The 19,347-nt window shown below is 40.6% G+C and overlaps 1 protein-coding gene across 6 annotated transcripts in view; it reads right to left on the reverse strand.

Annotated features, from left to right (window-relative positions):
- LOC121541422 (spectrin alpha chain, non-erythrocytic 1) overlaps positions 1-16,300 on the reverse strand; it is a 58,973-nt gene extending 42,673 nt beyond the window's left edge. For 5 of the 6 annotated variants that reach the window (XM_041850419.2, XM_041850416.2, XM_041850415.2 and 2 more), the window contains exon 1: positions 5,239-5,490. In XM_041850419.2, coding sequence (XP_041706353.1) covers positions 5,239-5,325 — 87 coding nt within the window. In that variant the 5' untranslated portion in view covers positions 5,326-5,490. Of the gene's footprint in view, positions 1-5,238; positions 5,491-16,202 lie in introns of those variants that run through there. The other variant, XM_041850418.2, reaches the window with a different exon arrangement.
- Positions 16,301-19,347: the final 3,047 nt, after the last annotated feature.

Consider the following 19,347-nt stretch of genomic DNA (forward strand, 5'->3'; position numbering starts at 1 on the left):
GTGTTTAGGACTGGCCTACTGTACACATACAGAGGTTGTATATTGAGGTGGTGGACCCACATCCTGTTGTTGTGGTGAGGCCACTAAACACATACTAGACCACAAGAAGGACGGATCGTCTTGCTAACTATAGGCCTACATACCAGGCGAGATGTATGGGTTAAATACTGACACTGGTAGCTAGGCTGAATTGCCACTTCAGTACCAAGTTCATAAGACATCTTTTGAAAAACAAAGACATTATGTCAGTACTCAAGCACGGGCCCTGCACACTTGAAGCATTATGTAATCTTGGCTGTTTCAAGGTTCTCTAGAAGCCTCTTCCTTCCCTTGGTCCTGCCCTTCAGTTATTTAGCAGGTGCATTCAACTTGGGTGTTTTTCAAATCAAATTGTATTTGTCACGTGTCGAATACAACAGGTGTAGACCGTGAAAAGCTTACTTACAAGCCCTTAAACCAACAATGCAGTTTTAAGAAAAATAAGAGTTAAGAAAATATTTACTAAATAAACTAAAGTTTAAAAAAGTAACAATAAAATAACAATAACGGGGTTATATACAGGGGGTACAGGTACAGAGTCAATGTGCGGGGGTACAGGTTAGTCGAGGTAATTTGTACATGTAGGTAGGGGTAAAGTGACTATGCATAGATAATAAACAGCGAGTAGCAGCAGTGTAAAAACAAAGCAAATAGTCCAGGTAGCCATTTTATTAATTGTTCAGCAGTCTTATGGCTTGGGGGTAGAAGCTGTTAAGGAGCCTTTTGGACCTAGACTTGGTGCTCCGGTACCGCTTGCCATGCGGTAGCAGAGAGAATAGTCTATGACAATTTTTAGGGCCTTCCTCTGACACCGCCTAGAGGTCCTGGATGGCAGGAAGCTTGGCCCCAGTGATGTACTGGGCCGTATGCACTACCCTATGTAACGCCTTACGGTGGGATGCCGAGCAGTTGCTATATCAGGTGGTGATGCAACCGGTCAGGATGCACTCGATGGTGCAGATGTAGAACTTTGAGGATCTGGGGACCCATGCCAAACCTTTTCATTCTCCTGAGGGGGAATAGGCGTTGTCGTGCCCTCGTCATGACTGTCTTGGTGTGTTTGGACCATGATAGTTTGTTGGACACCAAGGAACTTGAAGCCCTCGACCCACTCCACTACAGCCCTGTCGATGTGAATGGGGCCGTGTTCGGCCCTCCTTTTCCTGTAGTTCACGATCAGCTCCTTTGTCTTGCTCACGTTGAGGGAGAGGTTGTTGTCCTGGCACCACACTGCCAGGTCTCTGACCTCCTCCCTATAGGCCGTCTCATCACTACAGACCCGGGTTCGATCCCAGGCTGTGGCGCAGCCGGCCGCAACCGGGAGACACAATTGGCCCAGCGTCGTCCGGGTTAGGGGAGGGTTTGGCCGGCCGGGATGTCCTTGTCCCATCGTACTCTATCGACTCCTTGTGGCGGGCGAATGCACACTGACTTCGGTCGCCAGTTGTACGGTGTTTCCTCCGACACATTGGTGCGGCTGGCTTCCGGGTTAAGCAAGCAGTGTGTCAAGAAGCAGTGCGGCATGGCAGGGTCATGTTTCGGAGGACGCATGGCTATCAACCTTCACCTCTCCCGAGTCCGTACGGGAGTTGCAGCGATGGGACAAGACTGTAACTACCAATTGGATATCACGAAATTGGGGAGAAAAAGGGGTTTCTTTTTTAAATGTCTCATATTCCCACCACCACGGCGGAGATGCTTTGACAATACGCCATCTGTAGTAGTCCATCTATTCCTACCCTCTCACCATTTTAAAATCAGGTCTTTCTCATAAAGACATGCCACAGATTCCATTCGAGGAGGCCAGAGATATTTTTAGAGCCCTGTGTGGCTCCCATTGCTACACAAGTATGCAGAGAGAAAATCGCTCTACGGAGAGAGAATGCGAGAAGTGGGTGGGAGGGAATGAGAAGGAGGGGAGGCGAGGGGTATCGATTCGCTCCATTAGAATGACTGCCTACGCATTACTCTTAGTCCCACTACCTAGATAATTAATTTGAGTGCTGCAAAGTCCTCGCTGGCTTCCTGGCATGAATTTAAAAAAAACATTTGATGGAGAACAAAAAAGGATTCTACCGAGGAGAAGAAAAAAAAGTTATTTTTCACAGTTTCACTTTGACATCCCTACCTTATCCGTTCAAATTTCCAGTGTCACTGGCAAGTGAGAAAAACTTCAGTGCAATGTTATGCAAAAGCTTTTTTTCTTAGTTCTTGACAATGTAGGCCTGACTTGTCCAAATGATTAGGCTACTGAATGAGATGGATACAAAAGAGAACGAGGAACGAAATTAAGCTTGGGTGTAACCTTGAGAAGAAACAGTCCAACACAAGGGCCCTTGCCAAGTGCACTGAGAAAAACACCACTCAGTAGAGTAGTAGAGCACTTTCTCCTGAAGGCCCAGCCTCACTCCCAAAGCGAGTCCTGTGAGACAGTGGGAAACCGATGAAGTCACATACCAGCCCCTTCCTGGTTTCCATGGAAACATCTGTTCGTGAGAGGTTATGAGGCCATACTGGGAGGATGCCCGGAAGAATTTACAGGAAACGGTAGGGTGGTCCCAAAAGACACAGTATAGGCAGAGTTTGTAAACCCAGAGGCGCAACATCGCGAGACTTCCGGGAATGCTTGCAAAGCACACTCGGCAGACCAGACCGGACCGGGGTTTAGGGTTTTGCAAGTCAATGGGAGAAGTGAAAAATGTGTCCTTAGTTGTTAACTTTCTCAAAATCTAAATGCAAAACCTAGATTGGAGCCAATGTCTTAAGTAGCTGAAACGGTCATTACTACAACCTCGTGAAAGGCACTCCTTTACATCAAAAGAGTGCCTTTGATTTGAAGGCTTTCAAATGCGCAGTTCAGCGTGACACGATCGCTAGACCTGATAAGATGTTTCTGCGAATGAGCTAACGTTGCCATGACATCACCTACAAGCGTGATCAGGGATTTCTATTGGAGAAGCAGATTCTGCCTATCTTCATACTGTATCATCTTTGGTACATGGGTCGTTCCATATGATTTCAATCACTTTCTGACCCTTTTAATTTGAACGAAACCTTCCATACATGTTTGCCCATGTTAGAAGTGGTCAGTGACTTTTTGGACCTGAATGCCAAAACAAGGTGCTCAAAGTTGACCCATTTTGCATACCCCACCCTACCAAGAGACAGCCATGTCTTCATCACTGAAAAATATAAACGGTTGAGTTTAAAATCATTTGAAAGCTTACAAACAGTGTTGTCAAACTGATTTATTGAAAAATCATATTTTTTTTAAGCTTTCAAAATGTTTTAGCTTAGACCCCATTTTACATCATCTGAGATGTTCGTGTTGTGCCCGCCATCGGTTGAGACACAGCATACTTGAATACAGGGTGGATGTCATGTTTTGGCTGATAAATATTTACATTTTAGTCATTCAGCAATGCTCTTATCCAGAACTAGGTGAGACAACATCACAATCATATGTACATTTTCTTTCGTCGGGTGCGCCGTGAGAGTTATTTAAGACACTAATCAAAGAAGTACGGCTTCAGACGTTTTCGAAAGATGGGCAGGTACTCCGCTGTCTCGACTTTAGGGGAACGTTTGTTCCACCATTGTACTAAAATGTGAATAAAGATGGAATTTCAACTTTCAAATGGTACCACAAAGATGGTTGGAGGTCCACACAGAGAATGTTGACTTGAGTGGGAATATCCACTGTTATAAATTAAAACTGTCAATCTTCCATAGGAAACGTATTGAAAAGCATAGAAATACAGATAATAGAATATACATACCCATTCAAGTTGACATTCAACAGTGGGTGGACCGGCGGCCATCTTACTTGTAGTAATTGGATGTTAAAGTTTCAATTCAATTAAAATTCAAAATGGTGTAACCAGCTACATTGCAGGGTTCTGAAGGGTTAAGTCCATTCTATGAATTATATTTCTATGTTTGAAATGACACCCTGCCTTTTTATATAGACATTAAAACTTAATGTCAATTTCTTCATTAACTTTTCAAGAAATCATAGAATAGTTTGACCACCCTTTTTGTAAGCTTTCAAATGATATCAAACTCAACCGTTTATCTTTTTCAGGTGATGAACACATGGAAGTCTCATGGTAGAATGAGGTATGCAAAATGGGTCAACTTTGAGCACCTCTATCTCCTGAATGCTTCTGGCATTCAGGTCCAAAATGTAACTTTATGACCACTTTTACCATGGGCAAACATGTATGAAAGGTTTCATTCATATCAAAAGGGGTGGAGTCAGAAAGTGATTGAAATAAAGTAGAACGATACACATTTCAAATACATGCGCAAAGAGGAGAAGCGGTGCAGCAGAAAGGAAAAGGATATGGGCCCAACGCTTCAGTTCCCTTCCCTCTTGAGTGAACCTTGACCTCCTCTTACAGCTCCCTCAGAGTCCTGGCCTTTTGATAGCATGCCCAATTCGCAAACCAACCATCCACTGTTAAAATGATCTACAAGACCGAGATTAGGCTACATGACAAATATTGAGCTTTATTGTTAATCTTATTTTCACAAAACAGTCATACCAGTCCCAAACCCTACTCTGGAACATCACCAAAACAATCATGTCTGGATTAGGCTAAATCAAAATGGCTGCCACCCAGTCAATGACGCATCGGAAAGCCTGTGTCAAAATATTTCACATCTGTGGAGCTTTATCATGCCAAATGCAAACCTGATTCTTTTGCATGTATTATCTTTCATAAATAATGGTCAGTGACATTAATTTAATCCAGCTCAGTTCAATCCATACAAACCCTCGGTTTCATGAACACAACCCCACACAAATCCATTCGCACAACGCATGCAGTAAACAGGCCTGAATTCAGTGATTCAATTACCATGGAGTCCAGTTAAAACCAATCAAATTACCAAATGAACCCAGTCCCGTCAAGACAAAAAACATGTCCTTATACACAAACAACGTATGCAGTAAACGAATGCCGGAATTCAGTGACTAATTACCATGGTTAGATTAACCGACTGACCAGAGTTAGATTAACAGTTCACCATATCCAGTTACTCAATTGAAATTCTCAAAATGAGAGGACATGGGTTTACAGTTAGCTGGTTAGCCTAACGTTAGTTAGCAGCTATAAATCAGTGAGTCGAGATATTCTAGGCTCCTTATCCAGAGCCTTGTTCTGTCCAACTGTCTTTGCTATGTCCTATCAGTACCTGAGGAGAGGTTGTGGCCATAGTCTCCCTAGGCAGACGGGTTGCCTCCCGCTGTTGCCCTAGGTCTGGGATTTCCATGGTGGCCATGAAGCCAGCAGCAGTCACTCCGGTCTAGGCTCCAGATACAAATCTCAACTGATAAAGGAAGAATGAGAAACTGAACGCCTCTTATTCTCTCTCTCTCTTCCTCTCTCTGCAGCGCAGACAGACGCATTGCCCCTGCAGTGGATCGGCCGTGTGGGGAGCAAGCCAAGATAACGCCCAGCCCTTGCGTCTTTCCCTCTCCCTCCCGCCCTCTCTCCTCATGGCCTCCTTTCTCTCAAATAGTCCCCCTGACTACTCTCTGCATTCTAGAAACTTCGATGAAGACCCCAGCACACCCATCCGACAGGAAAACAAACAGCAATGCACACACCACGCAGACACACATAGTAGTGACACGCGTTACTGGTGCCTGTGCTGGCTAAAGTCAACAACAGTGAGCATACGCCACAGTTTCATGTCAGATCATTGGGTTACTTTCAATCATTCAAAAAGAGATCATCAATTAACATAACTTCACATTATGATAAAGACAATTGTGATGCATTAGAAGAATATGAATTCAGTCGCATGACAAAGTGTCCGTTATTTCTTTTGTGTTGCGTGTGCATGCCCAAAGTGTAAGGCGAGTTAGGACAGTCAGCCAGCTGCCTGACACCCAGAAAAGGGAGACTCCTCAGTGTGTTGAGTACGGGGGGATAATTAGATAGGATTAAAAAGGGGAGGCAACCTTATACCAGTTCATATGGCGTTAGGCTCCACAAAATTGACACATTGAACAGAACATAGACTGCTGACAGTATAACTAAGTAAGAGTGGAATTTATTGTCATGCAAAAGACTGCCGGTCTCACGGTAAATGACCGTTAATTAACATAAACACGTTTAACATCTCCAGGCCTCCATGCATACAAGCTGCATAAAAGCCACTGATGCGTGCCTTTGGAACATCTACATTAAAAAAGTCTAATAAATCAATTTAATATACACCATCACAGTAAATCCATGATTTATTTTAGTCAGGTCTAAAGAAACATTATGATATGAAGAAAATGTATTTCCCGAAGAACAGAATATGTGTTGGCCTACTGTATGTTATCTGGCTATGTTCCATGCCATAGGCTGTAGGCTTGTTCATTTAGCTGACAAGATTTGCTTATAAGTCATTATTGTATATGATTTTATAGTAAGAAGAATATAATTGAACTTAGCTGAATAAAATAGGATATTTTTCCCATTTCAGAGTGAGTGCGCTTATGAAGTGGCTATGTTGAGCGCAACATGCTGACCAGACCGCACATGTTGCTTTTGTCCACCCACACAAGACGCGATCAGGACACGCAGGTTGAAATATCAAAACAAACTCTGAACCAACTATATTAATTTGGGGACAGGTCGAAAAGCATTAAACATTTATGGCAATTTAGCTAGCTAGCTTGCTGTTGCTAGCTAATTTGTTCTGGTATATAAAACATTGGGTTGTTATTTTAACTGAAATGCACAAGATCCTCTACTCTGACAATTAATTCACAAATAAAAGGGTAAACCGAGTTAGTTTCTAGTAATCTCTCCTCCTTCAGGCTTCTTCTTCTTTGGACTGTATATGGCGGTTGGCAATCAACTTTAAGGTGCATTACCACCACCAACTGGGATTTGCAGCGTGCGTCAAGCGTCACAAATAGAACCAAGTTCTATTTTAGCGTCTGGCTACACAGACGCTCGTTGTCGTGGGTGCAATGATTGAATAACGTGTGTACATTTATTTTTGCAGAGCACGCGACAGGAGCGGTGTAGTCAGCATGTAAAAGTGATCATTTGAAACAGATCCCATATGCTAGATTTAAGAGTTAATTGGCAACTTTAGTTGTGAATGACACAAACCTTAGAATTTCTTAGAAATCAAAACATATGGGCTGCATGGTGGGACTATAGGCTATTGATGAGTTGAGAAAGCCTCAGGCTGCACAGCTGTTCTATCATCAAGTGATCATATTTTCACCCATCAGACTATTCTCCATTTTATCTTTACTAATATGTAACATTTGTTTCGATCTATAATGGCCCATTATCAAATGGGGAGGAAGAGGGGCAGGGGGAAGATGATATGTCATCTGTATGCACTCAGATAACGAACGGAGGCTGTCCGCTTTCCTGCCGGTCCGTTTTTTTTAAAATGATGCCTGGTAGGCTACTTCGGTTTTATAGTGGAGCTGTGCTGAATTTGAGCAGCTGAGAAATAAAATATAAGAACACTTATTTCACTCCACGCATCCACCACTGTTTGAGGAACATGCTCTCGCTGCAGGACAGGTGATATACCGCCCAAACGCTATATGCCATGGGCTCTCCAACCCTGTTCCTGCAGCTACCCAGTGCTTACATTTTGGAAACCAAGTGAAATCTGTTTTGGAACATCAATAGTAACATGTTTTTGTAACGAAACATTTCACTAAACTGTTGACAGCCGCTCTGCACGCTCGAGAAAGCAATAAAGGAGAGAGGAGATGGAAGCGCACGGTGGTGAGATATTCTGTTTAGCTAAAGGTAAATTTCCACCTAATTAATTAAGAAAATATTTTTTTCAATCCCTATTACTAGGCACAAGCATAATTCTGTTTGTTTTTTTAAAGCAGGATACTATGCGAATGCATTAGCTCTAAGATGTGTATGGGTGTTTTGAATTAATCACCACCTTAGAAATAATAATAATAATAAGCCATTTAGCAGACGCTTTTATCCAAAGCGACTTAGTCATGCCTGCATACATTTATTTTTATTTTTTTTTGCGTTGTGTTAGGCTTTGAAACATCCACAACGACCATGTTTTACACTCAGTTTCAACCTGCTGTTGAACTTGTTCAAATTGATCATCACAGTGAGGAGAGTTTTAAAAGCAGGATACTGTTTTGATGATAAGTGTTTGATATGACTTTCGATGCATTTGCATTGATGTCAGAGTGGTTAGAGGGACAGTCGAGCCCTGAGTACCAGGCCATTAGGACCTGATGGTCGTTAGCAAGTTGGGTACTACCAAAGCATGTCCAGAGTGCACAAGAGGAGATTACAATGACTCAACGGTCACGTGGAGTTTCAATGCGGTCATGACTCATGACTGCCGGTGTGGCGGTAATAAGGTCACCGCAAGAGCCCTACTCCTTCCCTCTGGTGACACCAGTGATGACCTCAACTTTGTTCTTGAGCCCATCAAGAATGCAAAACAAAAAACACAGACATGCTAAGAGGAACTTTAGTGTTTGAAGGTGTCTTATGGTTGGAGCAGTTTGTTGTTGAGCCACACCCATCCGGTCAACCTTCAGTAGAAACACAATGTGCATCAGCTATGAAGGGAAGTTGGTGGTGGTCGATGGGCTTAGAAAATACACATTTCTGTGCATTAGAAAGTACCGATATAAGATGCGGGAAAACGCTCTGAAAAAAAGCTGTTCAATGAATCAGATTTTTTTTTTTGCATTTCATTATTTTGTCTGAAGAGGGCGCTCTTTACATGGCTATTAGCCTATTTTGCCTTGGCGCGCTATTGCAAGACTGGACACTATCACCCCAATGCAACTACACCAGTTGGAGAGGAGAGAACTACTGTGAACTAAACTGTTACTGCTTCTACGGTGAGTGCTGAGTAGATAGAAGCTTGCCAGCTCAAACAATGGATGCTATGCCCAAATGTAAAGCAAGTGCCATTCAACTCTGTGTTAACGTTACAGCCCTTAAGTGAAGCCCACAAAATCTGGTGTGTTATATTTGCTCTTTGCAAAGTATATTCCTTAACCTCTGTCATTCAAATGTTTTCACAGACTAAAAAAACATAGCAGGTTACAAAGTAGCACAAATTCACATTTCGCCACCCCCATTTCCATGACGAGTGCTAGCTAGCTAACCTTAACCCCTACCCATAACCTAACCCAAACCTTAACCCTCACCATTTAAAAATGTAAACGGGGTAGGGACGTCCCAAGGATCCCGGATAGTAAGAACAATTCACTGAGACAACGCTTAGGGCGAGTGGCAGCAGCACATTTTTTTATTGAAGTTTTTCTCTTTCAAGTGACAACTACCAGAATTCAGTGGCTACAGCCCTACAATCAATGAAAACATAGCTCAATACCAATACGTTGAAAATATGTCCTGTCGTTGTTTTCCAGCTGGCTACCATGAGGCAGCTGTCTTCAGAGCCTAGGCTAATTTTTGTGCTATAATTAGTGCAGTTTATCCTCTTTTCACTAGAGTAAGAGTGTTCCTATTAAAACATTTTGTCTTTCTGGTGCTCCTACATTTTATGTGGTGCTTACATTAATGTTCTTTCCTCAAATTTAAGAAATTAGCTGTGTAGGGCTGTTTTAAGCACAATTCATACATTTTTTTTTGTTTAATTCCAGCTACAATAATACAAATCGGCAGATATTGGTTATTGGTGAATATTTCCACTCTAATAACGGATCCAGAAATTCCCTATTCAGTCGGACTCCACTAAGCATGGTGGATGAACTCCCTTGACATATGCACAAGGTGCTAATGAAATGAGTTCATTTTGGTTCCTTCCTGACCCCTTCCCATATCTATCTGTCCAGTGATTACATAATTGAAGGGATAGGGACAGACAGAAGCATTGTGATTGCTCCACCGAACCCTCCGATATGTTAAGTGGAGCTTCCTTCCACCATGTTGCTTTTCTACAATACTTTCAGATCTGTGCACAGTAGGGCTAGAAACTATGGGAAGGAGTTAGGGGCCAAAATTGAACCAGGAACGAGTTTGGGGCGTAGTCATTGGTCCGGAGTGATGACTGGAAGACCAAATTCTGACAATGGTGCCAAATACCAGAGACAGTATGGTGACAAAGAGGAGACAATCGAAAAGGGTCATCCATAACGCACACCTTTCAATTTTAGAATAAGGCTGTAACGTAACAAAATGTGGAAAAAGTCAAGGGGTCTGAATATTTTCCAAATTAACTGTACAGCCTAACCTATGGATTGTGCACCCATGATATGGGGTCTCAGCCTACTCAGAACACAACTAAGTTGAGTTTACACAAATATTAGCATCTTAGCTCTTATTGCAGTACTTTGACTGTGGGAAATCACTTTTCCAGTAAGTCCATTGTGTGTATTGGATATTCATATTGCTTGGCCTATGGATTGTGCACCCATGAAATGGGGTATCAGCCTACTCTGCACCACACACAGAACACAACTGTGAAAAATGTACACAAATATTAGCGTCGTATCTGTTATTTGCGTGACTCTGAAACCACTGAAATGAGCAACATTCAAATAATTTAAATAATAAATAATATGCCATTTAGCAGACGCTTTTATCCAAAGCGACTTACAGTCATGCGTGCATACATTTTTGTGTATGGGTGGTCCCGGGGATCGAACCCACTACCTTGGCGTTACAAGCGCCGTGCTCTACCAGCTGAGCTACAGAGGACCACATGTGTATTGAACATTCATATTGCAATGTACAGTAGTGCTGGGCAATATGGGCTAAAAATCACATCTACATTTTTTTCAAACTTATGGGCAATTCAAAATCTCTTTTTTTAACATTCTCTAAATAAGCTTTGTTGTACAATTTAAAGTAAAATGCACTGCATTCCATACAGTCACCAATAATCTAATGAATTCAGGGCTTGTGAAACTATACCTAAGCTAGGGCTGGGCGGTATACCGTATTTTACGATACCGGTTTGGGATTTTAACTTTACCTTCTATAACGGCATTTGTGAGAAATAAACTTTTTGTGCGTATGGAATTTATTTGGGATCTTTTATTTCAGCTCATGAAACATGGGACCAACACTTTAAATGTTGCATTTATATTATTGTTCAGTGTATATTATAAATCAAGTGTTTTTTAGAGTGATCAGGGGCGTGCAACTATAGTTTTCCTTCACAAAAAATACATCAGCTACATGTTTTGCTTAAAGTTAATCTTGCATTTTACCAGAGAAAAGTGGGCTACACCGAAAAGTGGTGAAGAAATGTGCTGTCTGCTGATAGATGAGAATTCTCAAACAGGCATTCTGAGTGGAGAAGCGCAACTGAAGCACAACATTGTCTGATGCTGAGCAGAAATTACAATAAACAGTTTAGATCTCTGTTTACAAAATGTATATCTTATGCAAGTTGAACTTGCTAGTTATCTAAGTAAGTGGCTGAATTAATAAGGGCATCATATAGTGTTAGCTTCCTGCTGTGTTTGAGGTACAGCTGCCACCTTGATTTCCTTAAGTTGTTCCTTCTCTCTGTTCTCGGCCTGTCTGCTCCTTCTCCGAGCAGAGCAGGCAGGCCCGTTGCCCTAGCGCAGGGGTCTCCAACAGGTCGATTTCAAGCCCACCCACGAGTAGATCGCCAACATTTTTTAAAAGTACATGCAATTTTCACGTGATCCGCAAACTTTCATTAACAAATCTCATAAGTATCAGACACTGCAAGCTCCAATCTAATCAACGTAACATTCACATTATCCCACCCCTGGTCAGCAACTATTGTCTTAAAAATCCAAACTTAACATAATATCTGCCAATTAATTTCTAGCAATATTGCCAATCTGTCTGTGTGGGGAGAGCGCGTTTGTCTATCACTGTGTGTGTAGCCAGTTCATGTGATAACCTTCTTGTGGGTTGACAGAAATACTTACCCCAAAACCTTTTCAATTAAATGTTAACTGCAAAGTAGGCTTACCTGGCAGAAGTATATCATGAGTATGTATTATTTGCAAACTTTGCCATGAAATGAGCAGCAGCAGTACAGAATTCTAGACCGGCACATTAGATGGCACATTCCTAGTTCGCTAAATGCGCAAGTCAGTCAATAAATAATACTAGTTGGAAAGGTTTTCATCTTTAGCTCACAATTTGTGGATACTATACGATTAGAAGGTTCAACATTTATGTAAAACATCATAGAACAATCGAAAAATATATGGCACATGGAAACCAAACGAGGGTGGTCTATGGTGATAGGTGGGATGGGCTGAGAGTGGCTGAGGGGTGGGATTAAAGAGCTTATGTTTGGTAATGTATTATTGTTATGTGACTGCTTTATATAAAAGTACCATGTATGTAAAATGTATGCATATGTAGCAGAAAAACTGTAAAAAAATAAATAAATAAAAAGATATGTACTCCAAAGAGAACTAAAAATATGCGCAATTAAAGGGGAATTAAACTCAAAAATCCTAATGTGTTAGTTTTCTTCTAGACCTAAAGAAAATATATATTCTGATGTGATTTAAGCATTGACATGGACTCAGCTCATCCAATGTCATTGTTTCTCTATGAACAATGGTAAGAGTTTTTATTTTATTTTTTTATTTAAAAAACGTTACTGAAAAACACATAATTTGGGAGAGAAAAAACAAATCTGATTTTATAAGGCCCCCTTAGTGTTGTTTATTAACCATTATTTTACCAGGTATGTTGGCAGAAACATAGTGTAAAAGAGAAAGTAGTGCACTAAGGACCTGGGGAAGAGTTGCAGGGGAGAGTAGGAGAAGAGAAGAATGTGCCTATTTGAAAGCTAGAAAAAATGAGTTGCTCGCGACATGTTAATTTTTTTTAAAAGTAGCTGTCATGCTAGAAAAGGTTGGAGACCCCTGCCCTAGCGACTCCAGACAGACACAGCGTGTACACATGCTGCTCCAGAGCCTGTACTGTTCCTCCTTCAGAAGAATGTGTCAAAACTTTGTTCATTTGCACGTGTCTCATTCACATTCGCTTGTAAATGTCCAAACTCACCAAAAATGACATTCGGTAGCTTCTAACTATATATGTATAATGTTATGAGCTGGATTGCCTGTCTTTTTTTTTTATTGCACTCATTAGCATATTTATCTAGCAGCCTCCATGGAAATTCGCTATTACTTGTGCTAATTTTGTTAGCATTCTTGTGCGCCCCCTTGTGCCGTTAATACTGTACATCCCAGGATGATGATCTGAAAATCTGGATTGCACATTAAAACACAGATAAATAACAGTCTTTGGCTAAAATGCTGCTAACGGTACATGGTACCGCAATGCAGTGTGCGACAAACTGGGCATTCATTTTCCCAGACTCAATGTTCATTGATACTCCTCTTTTAGTAGTGTCTGCTCTGCCCGCAATTTGATGAGTTGAGACATAAAAAAGGATATAGTTACAGGGGTCGCGTTAACTCAGAATTCAGCGTTTTTCACGCAGCAAAAAAATATAAAACGCATAAATATCTTGCTGCGTTTTGTAAATGCAGATCTAAAATGTTTCTTATTAATTTTGTGCTTCAGTTGCACTTCTCCACTTGGATGAGAATTCACGAACCAGCATTCTACCAGCAGACAGCACTGACTGTTGTGTAGCAACTTCTCGGTATAGTCTACTTTTCTCTGATAAAATGCTAAATTAACTTCAAGCTAAACATTAGGAAATGTAGCTGGCTAAATTATTTATATGATAAACAGAAATGCATCGTTTTTGCAAAAAATTACTTGCTTTGTCATTGTAAGCTCATTTACTTGTGTGGCTGCCAGCCAAATAGCGTAGCACTTCTGTTGTCATCTGATGAAAAAAAGTTATTTTCTGCCAAATGTGTTGCGCGAATGTATTTCTGGTGACAGAAAACTATAGTTGCACGCCCCACTCTTGGAGCAAGAAAACACTTGACTTTCAACATAAAAACGCAGGTGAAATGGTTTACAGTAAAACATTGTCTCAATGTGTTTCGTTGTCCATATAACCGATTCTGTTGGACCAAACCTCAAATGCGAATAGCGAGTTGAAACCGCTTGTCAGAGAGATGAAGAAGGCAGTGTCTAGACTTCACAATTTATGCAGCTTTTGTATTATGATAATGGAATTCTGATAATGAATTCCGAACATGTCATGAGTCTACATTTACATTTTAAAATGTCCACCACGTCCACATTGTGTCCGTTCCCGTGCTATATTCAAATGCCAGTATGCATTCTACAAACGGTGGAATAGGCAAAATTATAACAACACAATAACTGATGGCAGTAGCTAACTACTGTAGCTAAGTAGCCACCTAACCTCTGTAGCAAGCCAGCAAACTATCATGCAACACTAAAGGGATTGAAAACAAGTTAGCATAACTCTAGGCAACAAAAAAAATTGGTTTTCAAAATATTAGCTAGCATTTATGAGGCCAGCAAACACGTTCTCGACACGCTAGGGACGTATTTCCTCCAACATTATAATGAAAAGGTGCCTCTCGGTCCCAAAACACACGTTTTCTGGAGACTTGTGGGAGGAGTGCTGATGACGTCGACCACCGTACGCATTTTCGGTAGCCTGATTGCATCCAGACTGAGGAGAAATCCGCACACAAATGCATCCCGGACCACCTCCTGAAGTGGTCAGACAGATCTGAACACAATCAGACCACTAAGCGACTTTTGTGCGTCTAGATCAGTCTTTTCAATGCGAGCTTCGTATTCTGACAGCAGAAGTCGAATGCAAGTGACACGACCGAAGAGATCTTGCATCTTTGTTGTTGTTAGTGGCAGGGGCTTGGTGTGTGTGTAAACAGAGAGGAAGAGGCGAAGCGAGAGGTTTCACTCTCGCCTAAATCTGTCCAAAATAAGCCCAATGCGTTTCTATGGGTTTATTTTGGACCTAAACTTGTCGCCTGCCTTCCTGCCTTTGGGACAACAACTCCCATCGTTAGGGCGGAGAAATTAGCAACTCGTCATTATATACACACATTTCTGGCGTAAATGGGAAGGTGACGAGACCAAAAAGACAATAAGTGGACATAAACGCTCATAAAAACCAAAAATGTGATTATTGCGATACAGGCATTTGGAATATCGCGGAAAAACGTAAATGGATTGTTTACCAATTAAATGGGGTATCAGCCTACTCAGTGACACGCACAGAATACAACTGTGAAGAATTTACACAAATATTAGTGTCGTAGCTCTTATTGAGGGACTCTGAAACCACTGTGAAATTAGCAACATTAAGCTCACCAATATGAACATTCATTTTGCAATGTACAGCCTAATCTATGGATTGTGTACACATTATTTCCCACAGTCAAAGTTCTGCAATAAGAGCTGAGAGGCTAATATTTGTGTAAACTCTTCACAGTTGTGTTCTGTGAGTGTCACTGAGTAGGCTGATACCCCATTTCATGGGTGCACAATCCATAGGTTAAGCTGTACAGTAGGAATGTGACAAATGGACAATTTTGCTTAACGTTTAAACTGCCATTTTTCAAATCGGTTTCCCGTTAAAAGAAAAATGGCCCATCAGCAGGCAATTAATTATGCCGTGGTTTATTGGCCATATACCACACCCGATCGGGCCTTATTGATTCTGTCTGTGATTCCACTGTATCGTATGGCCATTGTGCCAGGCGGGTCCTTCGGCTATGGCCGACACCATATGGCTGCCGTCGACAGACTATACTAAGGTTATATTCAATTACATACCATTTTTTAAAAGGAGTTATTGATTTATAAACATTTATTAGCTGCTCATGTTGCTGTTGAATAGTTGGTTGTGTGACCTCGCGCTGTCAAAGTCAGCGCAAGGAAGCTTGCTGACTTAGCCAGAGATGGTTTATGGCTCAGCTAATGTAGCTAGTTAGCTAGCCTCCTCCAATAATAAGGTTTTGGCTCAATAAGATAAGTAAGCTTGTTTTCGACCGAGGAGCAGATGACGGTTCCCTGACAATTATGTTGTCGGGCTTGCATCTTCTCTAAGAAAACGATGCAATGTTTAGTTGCATGTAACTTGCTAGTTAGCAGTGGATGGTGAGGCTAGCTGTGAGTGAAGAAATGCTAGCTAACTAGTAGAGCCTACACAAGCTACTAGAAAAGCAGAAACTGCAGGTTAGTAAATACGTTTTTATTCAAAACCAACATTTGCAAAATAATTGTTCTAAATAGCACGCTTACCTCTACTTTGCGGTGAGCTTGAGTAGCTTTCTAGAACAGGATCGGAAAACGGGGGGCAACCTCTCGGAATGAAATAGCTGTCGCGCTTTTGGCACCAGCGTCTCGTCAGCAACACTAAAACAGTACTTTCAGTTAACGGAATTTCGAAAATGTTCAAAATAAAAGTCCCGCACGTAATAGTAGAAGTGTCATTACCTGTATTTATTCATGAAATATGAAAAATTGTGTAAACATTAACAATGATTCATATTTGTTCATATTTAAGTGACATTTGCATTAAATTGGGGTTTTAAAACATGTTCCAAGGTCAAATAAATGCCCCCAATGCAATACACTATATATGAAATACACTGGCTATACCAAACATTATGAACACCTTCCTAATATTGAGTTGCACTGTGCTTCCCACAGCTGTGTCAAGTTGGCTGGATGTCCTTTGGGTAGTGGACCATTCAAATCAAATGTTATTTGTCACATGCACTGAATACAACAAATGTGGACTTTACCGTGTACTGGGTCGTACACACTACCCTCTGTAGCACCTTGCTGTCAGATGCATTGCAGTTCTTGACACAAACCGGTGCGTCTGGCACCTACTACCATACCCAGTTCAAAGGTACTTAAATATTTTGTCTTGCCCATTCACCTTCTGAATGGCACACAAACTATGTCTCAATTGTCTCAAGGCTTTAAAATCCGTATTTAACCTGTCTCCTCCCCTTCATCTACACTGATGAAGATTTAACAAGTGACATCAATAAGGGATCATAGCTTTCACCTGGATTCACCTGGTCAGTCAATGTTTCAAGTTTACATTTTTAATGTCACATGCACAAATACAGTGAAATGCCTTTCTTGCAAACTCAAAGCCCAACAATGCAATAATCAATAACAATGTATTACTAAAAAATAAAAAATAAAAAATAATACAAATATGAAATATGAAATACACAATAAAGTAAGTAAGTAAGCATACTATTTACAGAAAATATTTTTAAAACAGTTCCAATACCATATTTGCATGTGCAGGGATACTGGAGTGATGGAGGTAGATATGTATAGGGGTAAGGTGACTAGGCAACAGGATATAAGAGTCAGTATAAATGTTTTGAATAATCAGTGTATATATTGGTTTACAGAGAGAAAACTATTCTAGTTGCCGAAGTAAAAGTGGGGTTGGGATTACTCACTATGGTCTGTAGAATCTATATATGGTGTTATTTCATTATAGCCTATATAATAATGATTTAACAACAATATAATGGAATAAAATAGAATCAATTAGGGAAGAGAGTTGGTCGCAGAGGTCTGGTGTTGGTGGAAGGACTAGGAAAGGGTGGACCTAGTGCTATAGTAGATCAGAATAATTTGACACCACAGATGATCAATTAAAAAAGTGCTACTGAACAACCAAATCTGAAACATAAATTGGATGGGAGTGAGGAAGATTTGGAAAAAAATTGGGGGGAAATCAATTTATTTTTTGGATAATCATGCTATTTTAATGGAAATACATTCCGTTATGCAGCATAATGAACATTTTGATTTCCAGTTTTGGGAGGAAGTTGCCAAGACTTTGCAATGGCCAATTGGAAAACCCATTGTCACTAAACGGAGTGTCCAAAATCTTAGGACTATGTCGGACAAGAATAGAGATAACGTTCAAAGTCTTGTTAATTAGCTTGAGGAACAGCTTGAGTTGACCAACCCCTGGAGCCTGTAACCTATATGCAATGAAATAGGAGATGAGGATGACAGTGCAAACTTAAGTCAATAAACTAATTTATACAAAAACACCAATCAAAGACAGAGTGGGGAGGGGAAATGCAGTGAAACATCAATGGTGTGGAATGGGTCACACAGCACAAGAAACCCGAAACACTGTTTTGTTTCTGTAAATTACCAAATAACATTTAACAAGCAAAGCTAGCATGTGATATCTGTGCAAATTGTTATCACTGTGATTGTGCTGGCCTATCTCCAGATAGTCAAAATGATGTAGAATATGCTACTTTTCTATGCAACGCATAATTATGTTGAGTTCAAGTACAGCCATTGCAAAATTGATTTAGTCTTAAAGGGGACTGTGACACATTTATACATTCTACTGCTAGTGACAACAAGGTTAAATTAAACAAAATGGTACAAACAGAGAATGTAAATGAGGCTCAGGTACAAAACCTATTGCCTGTGGAGAGTTTAAATGAGGGAATGTCAACTGCTCAGAGAAGCACTCAGACTGCTAACTTAATTTGCTCAATGTACAATTTTAAAGAACCTGCTTCTGATCTTCATCCTGATGTAGCCAAGATGTCATGTGATGGAGTGTCAGTGGTGCAGCCCAATCAGATCTCAGACACCCAAGATCTTGGGGATAAATACTACCACTTAGAAACAGAAAGTTGTGGTAGAGGTTTATCAGATGAGGAAATCGTAACCTCTAAGAAAACTGAATCAGATGAGCAGCATGTAACCGGAGAGGTTGACATCAAAATACGCGAGGATACACTGAAGTGTGTTTAGGCAATTAGGGTGTTTACATTGACTCGTGACGAATGGGAGATGGTCCATTCAGAAAGAAGTGGTAGATATTTTTTAAAGTTCTCACAGGTAGGTCTATTTGCACCGCCGAGAAGTGGGGTCCAGAAAAGTCGGATCCACAGCCTCGGCCTTTTAGAAAACAGGTAGCAGTTGTGGTGTTTATGTGTGCTTGTTCTCTAAAGCAGTCTTATGAGAGGGCATTGTGAATACGCTTTTTCACAAAGGCATGCAAGACTATGTTTTACATGAGTTATCGAATAGGAAATTACTTAGTTGAAAGAAGTTACGGTTTTAAGCTTGAATGATACAACAGACTGATAATAATAATAATAATAATAATAATAATAATATGCCATTTAGCAGACGCTTTTATCCAAAGCGACTTACAGTCATATGAAATGAAGCTATATGCTTGATAATTAAATATATTTAAATATAAATGTGTTATTAATTTAATGTAGTGGTAGGCACCAATATTGATAATTTGATATCGATACCGTTTGATATCGATACGAGCAAGGCATATCGTGATATTGGTTGTTTCTGTTAACCTACACTATTCTGTAAAAAAAAGCATACATGACTGTTCCTGCATTCACAAAGC

The sequence above is a fragment of the Coregonus clupeaformis genome, chromosome 27, assembly GCF_020615455.1.
Source record: "Coregonus clupeaformis isolate EN_2021a chromosome 27, ASM2061545v1, whole genome shotgun sequence".
NCBI classification, from domain to species: domain Eukaryota; kingdom Metazoa; phylum Chordata; class Actinopteri; order Salmoniformes; family Salmonidae; genus Coregonus; species Coregonus clupeaformis.